Genomic DNA, 26,004 nt, shown 5'->3' on the forward strand with positions numbered 1-26,004 from the left:
TTTAATGACTTTTTCATTGGCAAGAAAAAACAAACTTAGGGATGACATGCCAGCAACAAAGGCTGACACCACACATCCAAGTATATCTGACCAAATTATGATAGACAAGCATTGTGCTTCTGAATTCCGTAAATTCAGTGTGGAAGAGGTGACATTTCTTGATGTTGTCTATCAACAATGACAAGCCACCAGGGTCTGACAATCTGGATGGAAAATTACTGAGGATAATAGCAGACAATATTGCCACTCCTATTTGCCAAATCTTCAATTTAAGCCTACTAGAAAAGGTATGTCTAAAAAATTGTCTAACTGAATCTAAATCCAAATCATATGAACCTGTTCTGCTAACTGCCTGGCTGATTGAGATAAAGAATTATGCCCTATTTCTCATTTGAAAGGTGCTGATCCTGAAACAGTATCCTATGGAATCTTACTCAAATTATGTATATTTGCCTTTTTACTGCAGATGGTGACATGTGGTTAACTTCATTTTCAGGTAAAACAAAACAGCACTATTTCCCTCTCAATATTATATTTTTGGCGACAGCCCTCAATCCCTAAATGTTAAACCACCTCCCAAATTTGAAACTGGATACCAAATATGCAGTACCAGTCAAACGTTTGGACACACCTATTCATTCAAGGGTTTTTCTTTATTTTTTAAAAACTTTTTCCTACATTGTATAATAATAGTGAAGACATAAAAACTATGAAATAACACATATGGAATCATGTAGTAACCAAAAAAGTGTTAAATAAATAAACATTTATTTTCGATTTTCGATTCTTCAAAGTCGCCACCCTTTGCCTTGATGACAGCTTTGCACACTCTTGGCATTCTCTCAACCAGCTTCATGAGGTAGTCACTTGGAATGCTTTTCAATTGACAGGTATGCCTTGCTAAAAGTTCATTTGAGCCAGTTGTGTTGTGACAAGGTTGGGGTGGGATACAGAAGACAGCCCTTGAAGCCTTTGAAGCCTTTGAAGAATCTAAAATCTAAAATATATTTGGATTTGTTTAACACTTTTTTGGTTATTACATTATTCCAAAAGTGTTATTTAATAGTTTTGATGTCTACAATGTAGAAAATAATGAATAAAAAAAACCTTAAATGATAAGGTGTGTCCAAACTTTTGACTGGTACTGTATATGTTTTGCAATAAGATCATCTAGGTGATTCTGAGCAGACCAATTATCCAGATCTCTCTCATTAAAATCCCAGATCTCTCTCATTAAAACACACAACACACACACACACACACACACACACACACACACACACACACACACACACACACACACACACACACACACACACACACACACACACACACACACACACACACACACACACACACACACACTCTCAGTAGCAGGCTGCATGTTATGGTGGTGCCAGAGTGACTGCATCAGCTCTGTCTGTCATGATCTCTGAATAAAACTGTTTTTTATATATAGAACAGAACCCAAACTAGAACCCAAACTTACCAAATTGATCAGTTCAGTGATTGCCTAAATTCAAAACATCTGGTCTTTCATGTCAGATAAATCAATAGCATGAAATGTACTCCAGGACCAGGGTTGCCTACCCTTGATCTAGGTGATTATGACAAGACCAATTATCCAATCACTCTCATTCAAATCCCCCCGCCCGTCTCCCCACGTGCCCCCACCCCCTGCCTCCCCCTCCACGTGGTACTCTCCTTGATCACCAGTTGATCCCTGATGAGGCTGCTTAGAAGGGTATATAACCATACCCATAGAATCCCTGATAATAAAGGAGCCAGACACTAGACTGCAGCTAGAGCAGATTCTCCACTTTTCATCTCAACCACTCCCTGGTTAAAGATGCAGAACGGCACTGAAGGAAACAACTTCTACATCCCCATGTCCAACAGGACTGGACTTGTAAGAAGTCCCTTTGAATACCCTCAGTACTACTTGGCGGATCCATGGCAATTCTATCTGCTTGCTGTCTACATGTTTTTCCTGATCTGTTTTGGATTCCCCATCAACGGTCTGACCCTGTATGTCACAGCGACAAACAAGAAGCTCCAGCAACCCCTCAACTTCATTCTGGTCAACTTGGCTGCAGCTGGAATGATCATGGTAATGTTTGGATTCACCATCACCATTACATCTGCTGTCAATGGCTACTTCGTCTTTGGACCTATGGGCTGTGCCATTGAGGGTTTCATGGCTACACTTGGAGGTAAGAGAACATCTAGTCACATACACACACACCCCCCACCCACACACATACACACATAAGACAAATGTGTATTTTCTTACTAGCACTGACTTTCCTCATAACTAATGGATTAAGGGAAAATGTACATTCTATGACTGTGATATGTGGTTGTCTCACCTGGTCTCACTGGATTTGTGTAATACAGCCAAACTAGGTCAAATTATAGTTATTTTGTTGCTATATTTAGATCAACAATTTATGTCTGAACAAACCAACTGATATAAGCAACCAATCCTGGTCTAAGAAAATATGAATTGTTTGACATACACACATTGATGGAGATGCTGGAAGAAGTCTCAGCAACCAAATGGAAAACAAGTCATAACTGCTCACTTTCCTTGTCTCATTCTAGGTCAGGTTGCTCTGTGGTCTCTGGTGGTGCTGGCCATTGAGAGATACATTGTGGTCTGCAAGCCCATGGGCAGCTTCACATTCACTACCACCCACGCTGGTGCCGGATGTGCATTCACCTGGGTCATGGCAATGGCCTGTGCTGCCCCCCCATTGGTTGGCTGGTCTAGGTAACTCAAAACATTGATTAATAAGAGGTCTCACAGAGCTTTACATTGAAAGGGGTAACTCATCTTGCTGACCACAAATGGCAGTTGCTGGTTCTGGAATCGCAACTTCCACTTAAGTTTCACTTTGTCGTGCAGTGATTTCAATGGGAGAGTAAGTGAAAATTTGAGATAAGTGGAAGTTAAGATTCACCCACAATGGATAGATCAATTACAAACAATGTTAAATACCCAGTCTGATTAGTTAATGCAAAACTGGATGAGAAGTAAATGATTGATATTGGTTTGGTACTGTTTGTACCCTGTAGAGAGGGCAGGCAAGCAATCTGCAGGTAATCTGCCGACCTTCCCCCACTTCAATAAACTGGGAGCACTTGTTTAGTTCTCTACTACAGTACTGTACAGTAGCTCTTGTCAGTCTTTGCCTCTCAGTTCTCTCATTGTTGTTGCAATGGTATTCTTAAAACTTAACAGGCACAGTAAACTGACTACTTCCTCTTCCAAATGAGGTGAAAACTGTATTTGAAATAATTAATTATATTTACACCTGAATTTAAAATAGTTTCTGGTTCACCAAGATCCAATCATAGTGGCCAGGAATGTTTTGGAAAATATTGTGATCTGATCTGGTGAGATGGAGTGAGGTGAGGTGGAAGTAGGTGGAAGTAGTGTTTTTATTAGTGAGTTTGTGTTTTTAGAATGATGACAATAGCCTCTCAACATTCTGCCCTTCAGGATTGGATTTGGCTCTGAGAAAGGGCAAAAACTCATAATCTCATTGGATTATACTGCATAAGTATAGTTATACAGCATCTAAGTCAATGATCTGATTAATACATTTAACAAGTATAGTAATTACAGTAATGGTCTTTCAGATTGGAGTTTACAACTCAAATACTTCATCAAGTGAATAACTGTGATAACCTTTTATAAATTTTAAAGCAAAATATTTTAAGACAGGCTCATTTATTGTCTTTCCCACATAGATATATCCCAGAGGGTATGCAGTGCTCATGTGGACCTGATTACTACACCTTGGCCGAAGGCTTCAACAATGAATCATATGTGATCTACATGTTCACCTGCCACTTCTGTGTTCCTGTCGTCACCATCTTCTTCACGTACGGAAGCCTTGTCCTCACAGTCAAGGCGGTAAGGCGGTTAATTCTAGTACACTGCTCAGACAGACAGTTTGTCTATCCCTTTTTCCTAAACACAACAAATGAATCACTCGATATTCGGTGGTTGAATGTAGTTGAGATATACTGCCCATACATTTTTTCAAACAATTATTTGATTTCATGTGTGTTCCCTTGTTTGTTTTCAGGCTGCAGCTTCCCAGCAGGACTCAGCATCTACCCAGAAAGCTGAGAAGGAAGTGACACGTATGTGCTTCCTGATGGTTTGTGGTTTTCTGATTGCCTGGACCCCTTATGCAAGCTTTGCTGCCTGGATTTTCTTCAACAAAGGAGCTGCCTTTACAGCCACAGCCATGGCTATTCCAGCCTTCTTCTCAAAGAGCTCAGCCATCTTCAACCCAGTCATCTATGTGTTGATGAACAAACAGGTTGGTAACAAACACTGACTATACCAAACAACCCCCCACACACATGAAAATGTGAAAGTGTGAAAACCCCAGCAGCATTGCAGTTCTTGTCACAAACCGGTGCGCCTACTACCATAACCTGTTCAAAGAAATTTAAATATTTTAACTTGCCCATTCACCCCGTAAATGGTGTGGTATAAATGGTATAAGTGACATCAAGAAGGGACCACCTGGATAGTCTATGTCATGGAAAGAGCAGGTGTCTTTAATGTTTTGTATACAGTGTATGTTGGGCTCTCTCTTTTGTGTATCAATAAAAAATGCTTCATGTTGGGAAAAGTGAAAAATGCTAACAATCTATTTCTCTAATTATCCTTCTCTCTCTATAGTTCCGTAGCTGCATGTTGGCTGCTGTAGGAATTAGTTCAGGAGCTGAAGATGAGACCTCTGTTTCAGCAAGCAAGACAGAAGTGTCCTCTGTGGGCCCTGCATAACAACTTCCAAGGATTTATTTTTTACATGGACTGGCATATTTTCAATTAGGTGGATTTATTTTCTAATCAGAAGATGCCCTCTTACAGTACAGTCCTCAAAACACAAAACGTTGCTTAATCAAACATAGCCCATTTTTATTGTGCAATATATGTTGTATTTCCTTAGACCACCAGAGCACAGGAGAACTTTCAAGTTGTGATTTTTCATTTTTTCCCCCAGCAAGTTGAATCCTCAAGAGTTTTCATGACGAACCACTTGAAGGTTTTGTTTTAGCTCCGTAGCTTTGGGCACTCTTCAAAGTGAGACAAACAATTCCTCTCTGAGCAACACCTGCATTAATGAACAGCAATACCACTAAAAGGCAAGTCATGCTACTTTGACACAAAGTGGATTCTTGCCAATTATGGGTGGTTGCAGGTAGCATAGCAGTTAAGAGCGTTGAGCCAGTACCTGAAGAGTCACTTGTCCGAATCCCTTAGCCAACTAAGTGAAAAATATGTCCGTGTGCCCTTGATTGAGCGACGCATTTAACCCTAATTGCTCCTGTACAGTAAGTCACTCTGGAGAAGAGCGCCTGCTAAATTACTAAAATATATATGTAATTACACTGCACACATCAAGGGGTCTCTACTCTTTCAAAAATATGCACTTGATATATTGACTGTCATTTATGTTAAGAGGGTGACATACATACCAAATCATGGCTGAGGTGGAAAGATACCTATTGTGAATGGTTGAGCTTGGAATGACATACTGAACTACTTTCATACTTTGACGATGAAGGATTGAGATTTAATTGGTACAATGTGAGGCTACATACGTGTGGCTTTTGTTGGCCACTTGTATATTATCATTTGCTGAATAAGTTTTATAAATACTTCTTATGAAAATGTTATTCTAGATTAATAAATGCATGCATTAAAATATTTCTGTGTCATTGAATGCTTTTGACTGGACTATGTACAAAAATATAATTATTCCCCTGTGACAATTCATGTTTGATCACAGTTGGTCACACGTTAGGTGCTACCAAAAATATTAACATTTATACACAAGGTGCTACCAAAAATATTAACATTTATACACAAGGTGCTACCAATAATACTAACATTTATACACAAGGTGCTACTAAAAATATTTGTGTTTATACACAAGGTGCTACCAAAAATACTGAAATTTATACACAAGGTGCTACCAAAAAAAGAATTTGATATAGTACTAATTCCTCTTAATGGTCAGGTCTGTACAATTCTGTATCTATTCCCTGGCTTTGATCCTTATTTTTTCTCTACAGTTTCATACACCCTGACAACTTTGTTCTATGGCAAGAACTCAATGGGTGATAAGGGGGATTAATCTGTGTCAACAAGCAAGACAGGACTGTCTTCTCTGGGGCATGCACAGAGTCTTCTGTTGTCTTTTGGGACTCTGAATCCTCTCTGCAATCTATTTCCTCTTTCTAAGCTGCTCTTATGTGCCTGACAGTCGCTGTTGGTGTCAGATATCGGTGATTGATAGTGCTGACAGTGACACTAAGCTCTGTGTTTAACCTATAATGTCACCATGAATTTGATCAATAGGTTAATGTATACACGGAAAGGCCATATTAAGATACAAAACACGTCTAAGCACCACACTGTAACTGTGTATAAGAAGGTACACCTCAGCCAAGAAGCGTCTCCTTTTTTAATACTTCTCTCAGGGGTTGCTCAACAATTGTTTTTTTAAAACTTGGTGGTAAGACATACAGTGCATTCGGAAAGTATTCAGACCCCTTGACTTTCTCCACATTTTGTTAGGTTACAGCCTTATTCTAAAATTGATCAATTCTACACACAATACCCCATAATGACAAAGCAAAAACAGGTTTTTAGAAATGTTTGCTAATTTATATAAAAAAATTAAATGCCACAATTACATACAGTGGGGCAAAAACGTATTTAGTCAGCCACCAATTGTGCAAGTTCTCCAACTTAAAAAGATGAGAGAGGCCTGTAATTTTCATCATAGGTACACTTCAACTATGACAGACAAAATGAGGAAAAAAAATCCAGAAAATCACATTGTAGGATTTTTAATGAATTTATTTGCAAATTATGGTGTTGAGCGTGAAATGCCCAGCAGCATTGCAGTTGTTGACACAAACCGGTGTGCTTGGCATCTACTACGAAACTCCATGCAAAGGCACTTACATGTTTTTGTCTTGCCCATTCACTGTCGGAATGGCACACATACACAATTTAATTGTATTTTTTTATTTCACCTTAATTTAACCATGTCGGCCAGTTGAGAACAAGTTCTCATTTATAACTGCGCCCTGGCCAAGATTAAGCAAAGCAGTGCGACAATAACAACAACACAGAGTTACACATAAACAAATGTACAGTCAAATAACACGATAGAAAATCTATGTACATTGTGTGCAAATGTAGAAGAGTAGGGAGGTAAGGCAATAAATAGACCATAGAGGTGAAATAATTACAATTTAGCATTAACACTGGAGTCGTAGATGTGCAGATGACGATGTGCAAGAAGCTATACTGTGGTACAAAAGAGCAAGAGGATAAATCAAAATATGGGGATGAGGTAGTTGGGTGTGCTATTTACAGATTGTCTATGTACAGGTACAGTGATCAGTAAGCTGCTCTGACAGCTGATGCTTAAAGTTAGAAAGGGAGACATAAGACTCCAGCCTCAGTGATTTTTGCAGTTCGTTCCAGTCATTGGCAGCAGAGAACTGGAAGGAAAGGCGGCCAAAGGAAGTGTTGGCTTTGGGGATGACCAGTGAAATATACCTGCTGGAGCGCGTGCTACGGGTGGGTGTTGCTATGGTGACCAGTGAGCTAAGGCGGGGCTTTACCGAGCAAAGACTTATAGATGAACTGGAGCCAGTGGGTTTGGCAACAAATATGTAGTGAGGGCCAGCCAACGAGAGTCTGTCTGTTCCTTCCTAACCTGCTTTTGCAGCTGCGGTCGCTAACTCAACAGCTAGGAGGTATCACTTCTGTAGTGAATAAGAGTTCAAAGGTTCATACCATTCGCAACCAAAGCTCATGCTGATGGTGGCTTCGTTCTGTAGTTATTATCTAAACCATTCTGACATAGGACCGTCGCCCTCATATCCTCGGAACAGGAAGTTATGTTGTCGTCAAGGGCTTATATAGGAAGGGAGAAGAGGGCGTGTTTGAAAAGGGTTATAGACCATTTCCCTTCACAGAGGCTGGCCACTGAGTGAGCAGCCCTAACTTATGAAAACCCACATCTCACATTTTAGAAGCTAAAATCACATTTCATCCCATCACAAATAATTTCATATTCAAAAATTTAAATTGAACATCAATTCCATGTGAATCCGATAACTCTGATGTGTAGACTTTCCACTGTAGAGTTTATGTCATCTTATCATTGATGAGAATGTCTCAGATGACAACCGAACTGACATCATATTCATTAAGTACCACAGAATATGTTCAATTGTTCTGATTACCAAAATATAGTTAATTTCCCCCCACATTCTGATGTTCGCAGAATCTCTATGTTAACCAAGGTTTTTTGAAAAATGTAACCTCCGTAGGTTAGAGAGAGGAAAAAGGGGGAAGAGGTATTTATGACTGTCATAAACCTATCTCCTAGGCCAACGTCATGACAACGGTGTCCAAAGAAGGGCCAGATGTATACAGAATGGTGTAGTCTCCGTAGAGGTGGATCAGAGAATCACCAGCAGCAAGAGAGTCATCATCGATGTATACAGAGAAAAAAGTCACCCCGAGAAATGAACCCTGTGGCACCCCCATAGAGACTGCCAGAGGTCCGGACAACAGGCCCTCAGATTTGACACACTGAACTTATCTGAGAAGTAGTTGGTGAACCAGACGAGGCAGTCATTTGAGAAACCAAGGCTATTGAGTCTGCCGATAAGAATGCGGTTATTGACAGAGTCGAAAGCCTTGGCCAGGTCAATGAAGACGGCTGCACAGTACTGTCTTTTATCAATGGCGGTTATGATATCGTTTAGGACCTTGAGCGTGGCTGAGGTACATCCATGACCAGCTAGGAAACCAGATTGCTTAGTGGAGAAGGTACGGTGGGATTCTAAATGGTCGGTAATCTGTTTGATAACAGATTCTGAAGATTTTAGAAAGACCGGGCAGGATGGATATAGGTCTATAACAGTTTGGGTCTAGAGTGTCTCCCCCTTTGAAAAGGAGGATGACCGCGGCAACTTTCTAATCATTGGGGATCTCAGATGATATGAAAGAGAGGTTGAACAGGCTACTAATAGGGGTTTCAACAATTTTGGCAGGTAATTTTAGAAAGAGAGGGTCCAGATTGTCTAGCCCAGCTAATTTGTAGGGATCCAGATTTTGCAGCTCTTTCAGAACATCAGCTCTCTGGTTTTGGGTGAAGGAGAAGTGTGGGGGGGGGCAAGTTGCTGCAGGGGGTGCTGAGCTGTTGGCCAGGGCTGGGGTAGCCAGGCGGAAAGCATGGGCAGCCATAGAGAAATGCTTATTGAAATTATTGATTTATTTATAGGGGGTGACAGTGTTTCCTAGCCTCAGTGCAGTGGGCAGCTGGGAGAAGGTGCAAATTTCTGTTTGAGGTGCAAATTTCTGCTTGAAAAAGCTAGCCTTAGCTTTCCTAACTGACTGAGTATATTGGTTCCTGACTTCCCTGAAAAGTTGCATATCGCGGGGGCTAATCGATGCTAATGCAGAACGCCACAGGATGTTTTTGTGCCGGTCAAGGGCAGTCAAGTCTGGGGTGGACCAAGGGCTATATCTGTTCTTAGTTCTACATGTATTTGAATGTAGCATGCTTATTTAACTTCTTGGTGACAGGGGGCAGTATTTTCACATCCGGATGAAATGCATGCCCAAATTCAACTGCCTGCTACTCATTCCCAAAAGATAAGATATGCTTATTAGTAGATTTCGATAAAAAACACTCATAAGTTTCTAAAACTGTATGAATCATGTCTGTGAGTATAACATAACTTATTTAGCAGGCGAAACCCCGAGGACAAACCATTCAGATTGTTTTGTTTGTTGTTGAGGTCACTCTCTTTTCAATGCGTTTTCATTGGAAATCCAGATTTCTAAGGGACCTTCTTTCAGTTCCTACCGCTTCCACTGGATGTCACCAGTCTTTAGAAATTGGTTGAGGTTTTTAATTTGTGTAATGAAGAAGTAGCCCTGTTCAGAACGAGGATCATGTGTAGTGTACTGTTAGATAGAGGCGCATGACCAGAAAGCTAGCTACAGTTTTTTTCCTCCTGTATTGAATACAGATCATCCCGTCTTAAATTTTATTGATTATTTATGTTTAAAAAATACTTTAAATTGTATTACAAAAGTAGTTTGAAATGTTTTGGCAAAGTCTACAGGTAACCTTTGAGATATTTTCTAGTCACGTTGCACATGTTGGAACCGGTGTTTTTCTGGATCAAAAGCGCCAAATAAATTGACATTTTGGATATATATCGACGGAATTAATCTAACAAAAGGACCATTTGTGATGTTTATGGGACTTATTGGAGTGCCAACAAAAGAAGCTCGTCAAAGGTAAGGCATGAATTATATTTTTATTTCTGCGTTTTGTGTTGAAATATGCTTTTTTTTCTCTCTTTGTTCACGGAGGTGCTGTCCTCAGATAATAGCACCGTTTGCTTTTGCCAGAAAGCCTTTTTGAAATCTGACATGTTGGCTGGATTCACAACAAGTGTAGCTTTAATTTGGTATCTTACATGTGTGATTTCACGAAAGTTTGATTTTTACAGTAATTTATTTGTATTTGGCGCTCTGCATTTTCCCTGGCTTTTGGCCAGGTGGGCGTCCCACATATCCCAGAGTGGTTTTTAAGATGGCGAGGAAAGCACTTTTAAAGAGCAACCAGGCATCCTCTACTGACGGGATGAGGTCAATATCCTTCCAGGATACCCGGGCCAGGTTGATTAGAAAGGCCTGCTCGCTGAAGTGTTTTAGGGAGCGTTTGACAGTGATTACGCACGCAGGCAACGCAGGCAATGTGGCAGTGAACACTGAGATCCTGGTTGAACAAAGCAGAGGTGTATTTAGAGGGCAAGTTGGTCAGGAAGATATCTAAGAGTGTGCCCATGATTACGGATTTAGGGTTGTACCTAGTAGGTTCCTTAAAGATTTGTGTGAGATTGAGAGCATCTAGCTTAGATTGTAGGACGGCCGGGGTGTCTCAATTGTCTCAAGGCTTAAAAACCTGTCTTTGACCCGTCTACTCCCCTTTATCTACATTGATTGAAGTGGACAACAAGTGACATCAATGAGGGATCATAGCTTATACCTGGATTCACCTGGTCAGTGTATGTCATGGAAATAATAGGTGTTCTTTGTATACTCAGTGTACATTTATAACGGTCACTTTAGTGTTAGTTTCCTTCAATTTGTAGTCTACATTTTGCATAATTTCATTCCGTTTACCTTTCTTCAGTCATGTCCTTGTAGTTGTTCTTGAGGGTCACTAGCAATAGTGGATCATATTATGCTAACATGGGATCATTATGGAACAAGTAGCAATTTAAACCTGGAGCCTGGCACACACTTCACAACAACTGGACCATTGCCGTACAGTTCCATGATTAGTGATGATTAGGGAAGACTTTTTGACTATTGTTCAACCCCTATTCTAAAAGTTTTCCCAACTTCCAAAATTGTATGGATTTAACTTGAGTATGACAACTTTCAGGATGAATGAAACCACGGTATCCTTTATTCATCAATATATATTTTATAGGCTATCCAAACCTGTTTTTTATGATTCATACATATATTCCTAACCCCAAAATATGTCTAAATGATCTACAACATCAGAATATCTTTAATCTACCAGTTGGCGCTGAAACAGACGAACATGCATATACACTATTTAGATGGCTTTCTTCCATTAATCCCTATATTCTGAACCCGTGGTCTTGATGTATCTGTTGACAAAAATTATAATTAAATGTAAACTGTATATAAAGGGATGAGAAAATCTGTTGGCCAGCAAGTGGGAGGGTTTTCAGCGGTTTAATTAAATGTATTCAGTGCTCGCAAGGGAACCACACCTGCAAAGACTGTTATGCACCTGCATAAGGTAAATCTGAATATCAACTAATGAGAATTGTATAGGAAAGATGTACATTTACTAAGTCTCAATCGGCCCTTAGTGGAACTACTCTGATGGTTCTGTTGTCACGCCCTGACCATAGTTTGCTTTGTATGTTTATATGTTTTGTTTGGTCAGGGTGTGATCTGAGTGGGCATTCTATGTTGTATGTCTAGTTTGTCTGTGTCTGTGTTTGGCCTGATATGGTTCTCAATAAGAGGCAGGTGTTAGTCATTGTCTCTGATTGGGAACCATATTTCGGTAACCTGTTTTGTCATTGTGGGTTGTGGGTGATTGTCTATGTTATTTTGCATGTTAGCGCAGTGTTTATATAGCAGTCACGGTCGTCTTAATCGTTTTGTTGTTTTTTGTTTAAGTGTTCTTCGTTTTCTTCATTTAAATAAAGAAGAATGTATTCTAACCACGCTGCGCTTTGGTCTACTCCATACGACGATCTGTCTTGAGGGATTGATTTAATTTACAAACTTAATTTGTATTATGTGAGGCAAGAAATTACTTTGTTGGCCAGCTGTATGTCAAAATTTGCTTTAAATATTTTATAAATGCTGAATGTAATTCTAGATAAATGAATGCATGGATAAAAAGTGTCTGTGTCATTGAATTCTTGTTTTTGATTGTTTGGTGGTTCATGCACTCAACAAGACAATATTTTTAGTTAAAATGCACAAAATAGTCAAATGACCAGGTATTAACTGAGAAAGAACATGGTAAAATGGTAACAACAACCTAATAACCCACAAATGTATTATAAGACATAAGGTTTTGAAGTGTCTGTGCTAAATCAAGGAGATTGTTGGGGGGTAGGCTTAAAACAACCATACTTCCATTTGTTTTTTAACCCTTATGTGGTGTTCATGTTTTTGTTATTCATCCAATGTTTGCAGGTCTGATGGACCCACAACATTATTGGGTTTTTAAAACAATACAGCCATAACAATTTAAACAACATTCTTAATACTTAATACTTAGATGTTGACTTATATAATTTGCAAGTGATATAAACAGCATACATGGTTAATATTTGCCATTTACCTCTGCTAGATCACATTTATCAATAAAAGCGCTTCTGAATTTCCGCCTGACAGACGTGCACAAAGTAAACTGCCTGTTACTCAGGCCCAGAAGCCAGGATATGCATACAATTGGTACCATTGGATAGAAAACACTATGAAGTTTGTAGAACTTTCAAAATAATGTATGAGACTATAACACAATAGATATGGTTGGAAAGAATCCAAAGAAGAACCAACCAGATTATTTTCTTTGAGAGCCCATCCTCTTGCAATGGAAAGTATAAGGGCATATCCAAATCCAGCTCCCAGATTGCAATTCCTATGGCTTCCACTAGATGTCAACAGTCCTAGTTCAAGGTTTCAGGTTTTTTTCTTCCCAAACGAGAAAGAATTATGAGTTTTTGTACTGAGACTTAGAGTTGGAAATCAGTCTGTGCGCGCGCGATGAAGAGGACGCGCACCTGCTAATATCGTTTTCCTATTGAACATACTTCTTTCCGTTTGAAATATTATAGTTTAATTACAGTTTAGGGTACCTGAGAATTAAATAGAAACATATTTTGACGTGTTTTAACAAAGTTTAGCGGTAGCTTTTTGGATTCCTTTCTCTGCACGTTGAACGAGTGGATTACTTAAATCGGCGCCAACTAAACTGACTTTTTGGGATATTTTTTTATGTTGATGTGGGGCGCCGTCCTCAAACAATCGCATGGCACGCTTTCAGTGTAAATCGGACAGCGCAGTTAGATTAACAAGAATTTGTTATACGTCTAGCAGGACGCCTGGCCCTGAGATTAAAACAATACAGCCATAACAACTTAAGTCAAAATTCTTAATACTTAATACTTAGATGTTGACTTATGTCAATTGCAAGCGATATAGACAGCATACATGATTAATATTTGCCATTTACCTCTGCTCGATCACATTTATCAATAAAATCGCTGTTCATTTCATTTAAATAAATTGTAATCAAGAGATGGGTTGAATAAATCATGTTAATCTTGAACAAATATAAATGAAACAAGGTTTTAATCACTATTGATATTTATTTTCTTTGAACTGAGCAAATTGGAAGGACAAATGTTACGTACAGTATTTTATGGACATGATAAATGAGCCCATTGAACACAAATTAAGGCCGGTCTACACACCACATGAAGGACTGAGTTTACTGTGTGTGTGTTGCAAATTTATTTATTGCACTTGTGTACTGTGTCGTCCTGTCCTATTTGGGTCCACACACATCGCAGTGCTTCTTGTTGCTACCAGCTGCAATCTAGAATGATGAAACAAGTGATTGTGACAAGTCACACGTGGCCAGTGTGTCACTAAATGGAAAAAAGCTGTCAGGTAAGTCTTTTACTAGATTTTACTGTTGACTTTTAGATAGCTTTTCCTTTCACTGACCTGAAATGGGGTCAGCTTCAACTCACGTTCAAGCTAAATTCTATTCAATAATGTTTATTTGTCCTTGAGACAGTCAATTGCAAGTTGACCCCTCACCCCTGAGGCTTCAACACAGTACATTACAGATACATAACCAACATGGTTGGTAGTCAACACACAACTACAAGATAGGTACATAACCTTTAATATTCATAGACACACTTTAGCAAGAAACTCATACGAGTCAATATTGGTAGGCATGAAATCTATTCATACAATATTGAATTGTATCAGTTTCTTGCTAAACTATGTCTGAATTCAGACATATTAGTGATACTTGAAATATTGCTTAGCACTACAAGTGGTGACCCTGATGTGATATGCCACACCGCATCAAAGATTCACCACCATATTTTACAGTAGGCATGGTGTTCTTTGCATCCTTCGTTCGTTGCCAAACCCACCACTGGTGTGTGTTGCCAAAGAGCACTATTTTCATGTCATACAATAAATGTAAACTCCTGAAGTTTGCTGAACAGCATTGGCACTTAGATTGGAACTGGTGCTATGGTCAGAAGACATCAAAATAGAGCTCTTTGGCAACACTAACCAGTGGTGGGTTTGACATCGAAAAAAGGATGCAAAGAACTACCTAATATCAAATATGGTGGTGAATCTTTGATGTTATGTAGATATTTCGCTTCCATTGGTCCTGGGGCCCTTATTGATTAAGGTCAATGCCAATAATTTCAGTCATGACTGTAGTTGTTTTTGGCTGTGGAGTTGAAAATAGTCAAACACACTGAAAAGTGTACTTTCAAATACTAATGCTTTACCCCTAGAAGCCCACAACCAGTTTGCCTTGCATTCAAATTAAGATGAGCCTAGGACAACAAGGGGGCTCCAACATACTAGTTTATGGATTTTTAAATGTATTTTTATAGCAGAATATTTAATGGATATTTTAAATGTCTTTGAAAAACAATATTTAAAAATGGTTTCAATTACCATTACCGTTTCAATTACCAATTACCATTGGTAGACATTCAGAAACTTTGGCCAGTGTATTTGGAAATACTTAAATACACAGAAAATAAACTCAGCAAAAAAAGAAACGTCACTTTTTCAGGACCCTGTCTTCAAAGATAATTTGTAAAAATTCAAATAGCTTCACAGATCTTCATTGTTAAGGGTTTGAACACTGTTTCCCATGCTTGTTCAATGAACCATAAACAATTCATGAACATGCATCTGTGGAACGGTCCTTAAGACACTAACAGCTTACAGATGGTAGGCAATTAAGGTCACAGTTATGAAAACTTAGGACACTAAAGAGGCCTTTCTATTGACTCTGAAAAACACCAAAAGAAAGATACCCAGGGTCCCTGCTCATCTGCGGGAATGTGCCTTAGGCATACTGCAAGGATGCATGAGGGCAATAAATTGCAATGTCCGTACTGTGAGACGCCTAAGACAGCGCTACAGGGACACAGGATGGACAGCTGATCGTTCTCGCAGTGGCAGACCACATGTAACAACACCTGCACAGAACCGATACAGCCGAACACCACACCTGCTGAGGGGCAGGTACAGGATGACGACAACAATTGCCTGAGTTACACCAGGAACGCACAATCACTCCATCAGTGCTCAGACTGTCCGCAATAGGCTGAGAGAGGCTGGACTGTGGGCCTGTAGGCCTGTTGTAAGGCAGGTATCACCGGCAACAACGTCACCTATGGGCACAAACCCACCGTCGCTGGACCAGACAGGACTGGCAAAAAGTGCTCTTCACTGACAAGTCGCGGTTTTATCTCACCGGGGGTGATGAGTCGGATTCTCGTTTTCCGTCGAAAAAATGAGCGTTATACCGAGGCCTGTACTATGGAGCGGGATCGATTTGGAGGTGAAGGGTTCATCATGGTCTGGGGCGGTGTGTCACAGCATCATCGGACTGAGCTTCTTTTTTTTTTTTGCAGGCAATCTCAATGCTGTGCGTTACAGGGGGGACATCCTCCTCCCTCATGTGGTACCCTTCCTGCAAGCTCATTCTGACATGACCCTCCAGCATGACAGCATGCCACCAGCCATACTGCTCGTTCTGTGTGTGATGTCCTGCAAGACAGGAATGTCAGTGTTCTGCCATGGCCAGCGAAGAGCCCGGATCTCAATCCCATTGAGCACGTCTGGGACCTGTTGGATCGGAGGGTGAGATCTAGGGCCATTTCCCCCAGAAATCACAGGGAACTTGCAGGTGCTTTGGTGGAAGAGTGGGGTAACATCTCCCAGCAAGAACTGGCAAATCTGGTGCTGTCCATGAGGAGGAGATGCACTGCAGTACTTAATGCAGCTGGTGGCCACATCAGATACTGACTGTTACTTTTGATTTTGACCCCCCTTTGTTCAGGGACACATTATTCCATTTTTGTTGGTCACATGTCTGTGGAACATGTTCAGTTCATGTGTCAGTTGTTGAATCTAGTTAGGTTCATACAAATATTTACACATGTTAAGTTTGCTGAAAATAAACGCAGTTTACTGTGAGAGAACGTTTATTTTTTTGCTGAGTTTATGTAATTGACATACAATATGCATGTATTTGAACCCAGATCTGTACACTACTGTAAGATGCTTTGGATAAAATGGTGTGCTAATTGGTATATATTATTTTGTATTATATATTAATGGTATTATATTTTTATATATTATCAAGTGAACATAATATGACCCCCATCTCACAATGTGGCAGAATTGAATAACAGTATAACATATAGATTTTATTTGAGAACACCAAAGTGCTATGCCCACTTTTGCTGCATACTGTACGTTGTGAATGCTTTTATAGGCTACTGTATATACATTTATCAGCTCAACAAACCACAGCATAATGGACCCAGCCTACAAGCAATCTTAGTTGCTGTATATTTTCACTTCATATTAGTATTTTAGTAGTATTTTTGTGTACATATTTGACTGAAGTTATTTATAAGATGTATAATTGGGTTTATAAATTAAAATGTGCAATCTCTGACTCAACTACAAGTCTATACATTGACCTTTGAGGTAAATTGACATTTTAGTGTAATTTAAATGTTTTGAAATTATTGTGTTTTCGGGGAGCTGAGTGCAAAAACAGACAAACAAATAAACAAACAAATTAATAAAATAAAGGTGATAATTGGGTGCATACACAGCCTTTTTGTTCTTTTTATACCAACCTGTGAAATGTCTCTACAACTTGAACTATCATAGACACTTCAAAGGCCTATGAATAAATATCCAAATCCCCTGGAATCAGAGGTTAGACAACTGTAAGACTTTGAATCGCATAATCCCCGACTAATCTAATCAACAGATTTTAAATCCCCTGAAAGCAGCCTCCACAAAACTGTATAAAATCAATCTCAAGACAACATTTGCATTAGAGAGCTGCTGCATCCAAAGAGACAGGGTTGACCAAATTACTCAACTTTTTCTTCACCTTACCACCTGTCCATTTACTCAAAATGAATGGCACTGAGGGCAACAACTTCTACATCCCCATGTCCAACAGGACTGGGCTTGTAAGGAGTCCTTTTATATACCCTCAGTACTACTTGGCGGATCCATGGCAATTCTATCTGCTTGCTGTCTACATGTTTTTCCTGATCTGCTTTGGATTCCCCATCAACGGTCTGACCCTGTATGTCACAGCCACAAACAAGAAGCTCCAGCAACCTCTAAACTTCATTCTGGTCAACTTGGCTGCAGCTGGATTGATCATGGTCCTCTTTGGATTCACTATCACCATTACATCTGCTGTCAATGGCTACTTCATCTGGGGACCATTGGGCTGTGCCATTGAGGGATTCATGGCTACACTTGGAGGTGAGACATCTTTTGTGCAGGTTGTTCACTTTGGCTAGCAAGGGTGCCAGTCTGTTTCTTATTGAATTGGCATTACAATGACAGCAAATGAAGTTGGCGAGAGCATAAAGGTTCACTCTCCTGCTGTCTTCTCCCCATATGGTACATTAATTAATTAGTGTTCACAGCAACAGAGTTTTCTTGACTTCATTGTTTAACATATGAAGAAGTAGTTTCAATAAAGTTTACCTTGTTGGGTATGCAATCAGATTGTTGTCAAATATACTTGGATAGTCTCAATCAAGATTAAAGAATTTAGAAGTAATGAAATAATAGTCTGATCATTTAGAAATAACGTTGTATCGTAAGATCCAAGATTCCATACAGTCCATATTATGCAGCAATTAGATCCCCTTCTCTGTTGTTTGCATCTCCATGCTCCAACCTCCTTTGCCTAACAAATGCAGGACAAGCAAAAACAAATCTCTTCCCTTTCCTATTCTCAATTCAAGGTCAGGTGGCTCTATGGTCTCTGGTGGTGCTGGCAATTGAGAGATACATTGTGGTCTGCAAGCCCATGGGCAGCTTCAAATTCAGTGTCGCCCATGCTGGTGCTGGTGTTGGATTCACCTGGGTGATGGCTGCCACCTGCGCTGTTCCCCCACTGGTTGGCTGGTCCAGGTACAGTGCATGTAATATGATATAAAAGTAAAACACAAAGATACTACATTTATCTGACACAGATTAAGCTTAGTCCTGGACTAAAAAGCTATTTCAATAGAGACTCTTTATTGACCATGCTTTCTAATCCAATAGATGGCTTAAGAGAAACCATCCCCTTATGTTGCAAGTTGCAATTCATATAATTGTCTGATCTTTTGATCACATCAATTACACACTCATTATAAATTCAGGTGTAATGTCTATGAGATGAGATCAAACAATGATGTAAAGACAATAATAGGTTAGGTTCAATACAATGCATCACACATATAATGCATTTGGTCAATCATGGTATTCTCTAGCAAAAGTTGTTGGCTTTTTTGTGTTATTGCATTTTAGTGACATTAGCTAGGTTTCCATCCAATTGGTGACAGATTTCCATGCGAATATTCTAAAATCTGCATTAAAACAATACACACATTTTCCCACCAGTGATGTATTTCTATCAAATTGACTTGTTGCAGATATAAGGTTCTGCGGGATGAAGTTCACATAAAATACCTTTTGCGGTTAAATTCCATGTTTCCTTAATAAACTAAATACAAGTTAAATGGGTTTCCATCGCATTTTCAACTCTATTGATGGTTTTCGCAAAAAAAATGTTGTGTCATATAATGAGTGGTATTGGCACGCAGTTGGCTAGAGCACACATATAACCTAAATGATGAGATTATTATTATTTGTCAAATGGCAGCCTTAGCATCAATTATCATGTCACCAGAATAAGACCTTTGCTATTTATTGGAAAGAAGCATCATGCTCATCACTTTCCACTTTCACCACCCTCTGAAGTTCATCATCATTTATTGAATCTGTAACCTAATAAAGTGCATGATTTAGCGATGAGTCATAGTGGAGGGGACCACACAACATGTAAATTGCGTGACTCCAAGTTTACTTTGATAGTTGTTATATAAATATTTGCTGGTAAAAGCTTTTCCACTGACATTTCTTCATATAATTAATTTTACAGACACAAAAAGATCCCACCTTGCCTCGTGTATTTTGTTTTGTCGACATACCAAAATATTTACTGTAGAGATTTTGGTTGTTAGTCAAGGTTAACACTGATGATCTTCTTATAATGTATAATCTAAAACTCTCATCAACTGACTTTCCCTCATAGATACATCCCTGAGGGCATGCAGTGTTCATGTGGACCTGACTACTATACTCTGAGTCCAGGCTACAACAATGACTCATATGTCATATACATGTTTGTCTGCCACTTCATGGTTCCAGTCTTCATCATTGCCTTCACTTATGGAAGCCTTGTCCTCACAGTCAAGGCGGTATGTGGTTCTTAGACACAGAAAATGTAACTAGCAGACCCACAAAGTCATAGCATTTGGATTCTTGTGCTAAGGATATGATTTCTAATAAGTCACACAAGCATTTATTTTGCTTCTCTTCATTTTCAGGCGGCAGCTTCCCAGCAGGACTCAGCATCCACCCAGAAAGCTGAGAAGGAAGTGACACGTATGTGCCTCCTGATGGTTATGGGTTTTCTAATTGCCTGGACCCCCTATGCCTCTGTTGCTGCTTGGATCTTCTTCAACAAAGGAGCTGCGTTCACTGCCCAGTTCATGGCTGTCCCAGCCTTCTTCTCAAAGAGCTCAGCCATCTTCAACCCAGTCATCTATGTGCTGATGAACAAACAGGTTGGTAACATGGGATTTTGGTCTTTCCTTTTTAGTGTTCAACAAATAGGTTGGTCACAGGTCACCAACAACATACGCCTACTTATATCATACAAATAATTTCAACTGTCTGTGCTAGTACTCTAGCATCTTGACTCTTCCATCTCTGACATTGTGGTCTCGCTCTCTCTCGACAGTTCCGTAACTGCATGCTGGCTGCTGTAGGCATAGCAGCCCCTGAGGATGAGACTTCTGTGTCAACAAGCAAGACAGAAGTGTCTTCTGTGGGCCCTGCATAGAGACTTCCCTCACGCTGCACTTCCTGCCCTCTGATTTCTACCCTTGTCTGATGCTCTACATGGACTGCTTTTGAAGACACACTTCTTTCACCAAATGGACATTAAACTGTACTGACCTGTAATGATTGGGCTCTGTTGTTCTCTCTACGCTCACAGACTGTGCCACTTAATGTAGTTGAGAATTGACTTGACATACATTTTATACTCGTCCAAAAGAAACAGCTGATTTGCCTCTTATAGGTGGTAACAAATGGATGAGCCTCAGGCTTTCAGAACAGCTCTAATGTTTGTCTTGATGGATCATGACATTTTATTTTTATTTTATGGCGAGGCCAGCAATTATTTTGTTGTCATCATTTCCTGTGTATACAGTATTTTATAAATTTATAAACTAGATAAATACATGCATGAAACTACTACTTTTTGTTGGTCATTTACATTTGTTTACTGATTTCTAGTCCAGATCATTAGCACTAATGTTGCATATTCTACACATTCCTAATATAGGCTAGCCAATTCTGACTTTGTGGCTGTGTTAACTAGTTCACACACATATCTGCTTTCTCATTGTTTAGAATGATCCCATCTGATCTTGCCTCCAAACTGCCTTCCTTTTTAAAATACATGTATTTTCATTGTTAGAGCGTCCCTTAGAGTATCTAGTCAATATAAACTTTGTGTACCAAACATAGGAACCTTCCTAATATTCTCAGTCTATGTCATGGAAAGAGCAGGTGTTCTTTATACTCAGTGTACATATCCTGGCATTCAGAAAACACTTCTATCCAGAGCATCTTACAGTAGTGAGTGCATACATTTTCCTACTGTTCCCCCATGGGGGATCATAACCACAGCCCTGGCATGGCAAGCACCATGCTCTACTAACAGAGCCACATGGGACTAATCAACTCACGCTTCATGATTTCAATTCCACCCACTGTTGCTGATGTCTTTCCTTCGGAGATCCATGCTGACCCAGTGTTGATCCTGTCTGAACTTATTTTGAACTTGCTAATGTTGCTTAAGCAATTATTTAAAATATTTTCAAATACATTCCAATACTAAACTATTTGTATTTTCAAAGAAAGTTTGTCAAATACTTTTTTCGAAATGTATTTGATACTAATTCAAATACAGTAAATAGTATTTGAACCCAGGTCTGATGGATTTGAGGTTAAAATGCAGTGAATTGCCTCTCTACATTCCCACTACCTTGGTTTAGATATCTACACATTTATCACACTTTAACTCATGGAGCTGAACTATCACTTTAAATACCATTCTATTACTACCTTGCCGTAGTTCTAGTGTGCCACTCCATAATAAAGGCTATAGTCCTTTAGTGGCATAGTATTATCCCTATCCTGTTCCACTATTTATGCAAGATTAGTGTAATCTTGACACATAGGCGTGCAGAGCAGATGTAAAAATATCCCATGTTATTACACAAGGCAAGCTTAACCTCATCAATTGAGTTCACAATGTTTATTTCTGCATGGACAACCTGTTAGAAATAACTTAAGTCATGTAAGAAATCACAGCATATACTGTACACTCATTAGCCTCTGAGATTTTCAGATACTCATTAGCCATTTCAAGTAATGAAATAAAGGCCTACACCTTGAAGTATATGGTGACTTGTGAAAAGCTTAAAAAGATAGTTCAACTAGTTTGACATTAAAGTGACCGAAACAAATACATACTCCATTGCTCCTAATCTTTTTATTGTCACAAGCAGACTTAGTGAACAAATGGTGTAAAGTACAACAATCAAATATTGGCCTCATGTAAATGTCAGTGTGTTTCTGTTAAATCAGATTTACTGTTAAAACAGTTTTCTGACCAGAGAGTAGCTAGTAAGGTAGCAGTGGTATTTTATGAGTAATGGAAGGGCTTATGTAGCAACACAAATAAGAGAGACACACTTTGGTATTGACTTAGTGTTCATTGTGTCATCAGCCTTAAACACATATGTTTAGCTTTAAAAGTGGAACAGCTCTTTAGAACAGAAAAAAGAGGGTGTAAAAGAATAACATGCCTAATAATGAGTATGCTATAGAATATCAGGAGAGTTCCATTCTTATCAGATAAAAGGAATAAAATGCATTTTCTTGGATGTGAATATCTTCATGGTTCCTTCATGGTCTGCAAAACCTTTCTTGTGGATCCAACTATGTCCATCTCTCCACCTGGAATAGTCAAAACAAAACATAAGGATAACAAACAGTCAATTTAAAGTCACAATATGGAGTTTGAGTTTCAGCAAAATGGCAGCTGGAGAAATGCAACCTTAAAGTCATTGCTATGGATGTAAAGAATGACAGTTCATGAGTTTGAGACAAATTCTTTAATGCCACAATCCTGAATTAGTTCAGTGCTTTTTTCAGCCAAAATGATGTCCTGCACCGATTTGCTGTACAAATGAGGGATGGGGCTGGATAAATGTTGGGCTATGAGTGTGAGTACTCACACTCCATGAGATCATCATAATAATTTAACCACATGTTGTAGTTAAACGTTTGATTACGAATACATTTTTTTCACAGTTGTATTATTAGTTATTTACAAGCCTATATTCTCCAAGAATCACAGAAGCACTAGATATTGCATTCTATAGCCTACCTTTAGCTTCATGCACTTGTGGCACACCGTACAGATGTGTGTTGGGAAAAAATGCTCATCATTTTCAAAAGATCTGCGAGGCCCCAGAGACTATATATATTGTTCAGTATCGACCCGGAATAAACTTAACTCCTGCTGTGCCGCCAAACTCCAGTGTAGTATCCATGTGCAGTGATATCTCTCTCAACGTTTCCATGACTTGTGTTTCTACAAAGTCCAAAAACATTCAGTAGTTTAAGGCTACTGAAAGTGACCATCACATTTTGCATAGGGCCTCTGGAGCTTAAAACACTCTAGACCTGACATCATGTTCCGGACGGGATCAAGGGTCACCAGCATGTGAGCAGACCTGGAGCGAGAAGCGTACCCAATTTGACTGGAGCGCAGAGCGACTTTCCCAAAGGTTGCAGCACCGGCATTCTCGCCCTCTCCAATTTCGCTCCAGTACATCTCCAGTAGAGCTCACTTCACTTCAGGAGCTCAGGGCATGCTTAGCCCAGCATGCACTTGTCAATTAGCTCGCAGTCACGAGTCAGAATTAGACGTTCATCCATTTCTGTCAAATTGTTGCAAATGTCAAATGTGGAATTATTTAAGGTTAAGTTTAGGCATTACCTCAGAATTTTTTAGGTTAGGGTTAAGTTTACACATTATCTCCAAAATAGTAAGGTTAAGCATTAACTACGAATGATTAAGGTAAGAGTGAAGGTTTGGGATAGTTTTTTTTTTTTAAAGCCAAAAAAGCATTCTATCGCTGGACTTGAACTTGCAATCTTTGGAATCAGAGGCAGATGCTTAAAAACCTCTTAAGGATCCGCCCCTTTTTTCAATCTTCGCCTAAAATGACATACCCAATTCAAATTGCCTGTATCAAATCAAATCAAATGTTATTGGTCACATACGCATGGTTAGCAGATGTTGCGAACAGAAATGGTTAGCATGGTTAGCAGAAATCCACCATTCCAGTGTTTTACTTGCTATATTGTATTAACTTTGCCACCATGGCCTTTTTTTTGCCTTTACCTCCCTTGTCTCACCTCATTTGCTCCCATCGTATATAGACTTGTTTCTACTGTATTGTTGACTGTATGTTTGTTTTACTCCATGTGTAACTCTGTGTCGTTGTGTGTGTCGAACTGCTTTGCTTTATCTTGGCCAGGTCGCAGTTGTAAATGAGAACTTGTTCTCAACTTGCCTACCTGGTTAAATTAAGGTGAAATAAAAAATAAAATAAAATAAAAATGTTAATGCGAAATGCTTGTGCTTCTTGTTCCAACAATGCATTAATATCTAACAAGTAATCTAACAAATTCCAAGATCAAATCCCTGAGCTGACAAGGTTAAAAGCTGTAGTTTTGCCCATGAACAAGGCAGTTAACCCACTGTTCCTAGGCCGTCATTGAAAATAAGAATGTGTTCTTAACTGACTTAAAGTGGACAGAGATTTGAGTCTGTATGTTGTCAGCAGCCTCTCTGTGTTAGTGATGGCTGTTTAACAGTCTGATGGCCTTGAGATAGAAGCTGTTTTTCTGTCTCTCGATCCCAGCTTTGATGCACCTGTACTGACCTCGCCTTCTGGATGATATCGGGGTGAACAAGCAGTGGTTCGGTTGTTTGTTGTCCTTGATGATCTTATTGGCCTTCCTGTTACATCGGGTGCTGAAGGCGTCCTGGAGGGAAGGAAGTTTGCCCCTGGTGATGCGTTGTGCAGACCGCACCACCCTCTGGAGAGCCTGGCGGTTGAGGGCGGTGCAATTGCAGTGACACAGCCCGACAGGATGCTCTCAATTGTACATCTGTAAAAGTTTGTGAGTGTTTTAGGTGACAAGCCAAATTTCTTCAGCCTTCTGAGGTTGAAGAGGCCCTGTTGTGCCTTCTTCATCACGCTGTCTGTGTGGCTGGACCAATCGATGTGGATGGGGAGGGGGAGGGGGGGGGGTGCTCCCTCAAGTCCTCATTCATCTCCTTTGTTTTGTTGATATTGAGTGAGAGGTGTTTTTCTGGCACCACACTCCGAGTGCCCTCACCTCCTGTAGCTCAGGCCCTGAGGCAAGGATATGTATATTCTTGGTACCATTTGAAAGGAAACACTTTGAAGTTTCTGGAAATGTGAAAGGAATATAGGAGAATATAACACAATAGCTCTGATAAAATATAATACAAAGAAAAAAACAACCGTTCTTTTGTATTTTTTTTGTACCATCATCTTTGAAACGCAAGAGAAAGGCCACATTGTTTTATTCCAGCCCAGGGGGAATTGAGATTTTGGCCACTAGATGGCAGCAGTGTATGTGCAAAGTTTTAGACTGTTCCAATGAACCATTGCATTTCTGTTCAAAGTGATATATCAAGACTGCTCAAATGTGCCTAATTTGTCTATTAATAACTTTTCACGTTCAAAATTAAATTGTGCAATCTCCTCAAAAAGTATCATGGCATTCTTTCATTGCAAAAGCTACTGTAAATTGGACAGTGCAGTTAGATTATCAACTCCAAATGTTTAAGGTTTAGCCATTAACTC

At 39.5% G+C, this 26,004-nt stretch overlaps 2 protein-coding genes across 2 annotated transcripts; both read left to right on the plus strand.

Annotated features, from left to right (window-relative positions):
• Nucleotides 1-1,792: 1,792 nt before the first annotated feature.
• Nucleotides 1,793-5,737, plus strand: LOC112254818 (green-sensitive opsin-like). The gene is made up of 5 exons (XM_024427704.1): nucleotides 1,793-2,213; nucleotides 2,605-2,773; nucleotides 3,757-3,922; nucleotides 4,098-4,337; nucleotides 4,706-5,737. The coding sequence occupies exons 1-5, from the start codon at nucleotides 1,850-1,852 to the stop codon at nucleotides 4,808-4,810; spliced, it is 1,044 nt and encodes a 347-aa protein (XP_024283472.1). The 5' UTR covers nucleotides 1,793-1,849; the 3' UTR covers nucleotides 4,811-5,737.
• Nucleotides 5,738-17,790: 12,053 nt separating this feature from the next.
• On the plus strand, nucleotides 17,791-21,277 carry LOC112254820 (green-sensitive opsin-3-like). Its single transcript, XM_024427707.2, has 5 exons — nucleotides 17,791-18,220; nucleotides 18,712-18,880; nucleotides 20,049-20,214; nucleotides 20,344-20,583; nucleotides 20,760-21,277. The coding sequence occupies exons 1-5, from the start codon at nucleotides 17,860-17,862 to the stop codon at nucleotides 20,859-20,861; spliced, it is 1,038 nt and encodes a 345-aa protein (XP_024283475.1). The 5' UTR covers nucleotides 17,791-17,859; the 3' UTR covers nucleotides 20,862-21,277.
• The last annotated feature ends 4,727 nt before the right edge of the window (nucleotides 21,278-26,004 follow it).

Source organism: Oncorhynchus tshawytscha, linkage group LG07, assembly GCF_018296145.1.
Source record: "Oncorhynchus tshawytscha isolate Ot180627B linkage group LG07, Otsh_v2.0, whole genome shotgun sequence".
Lineage (NCBI taxonomy): Eukaryota > Metazoa > Chordata > Actinopteri > Salmoniformes > Salmonidae > Oncorhynchus > Oncorhynchus tshawytscha.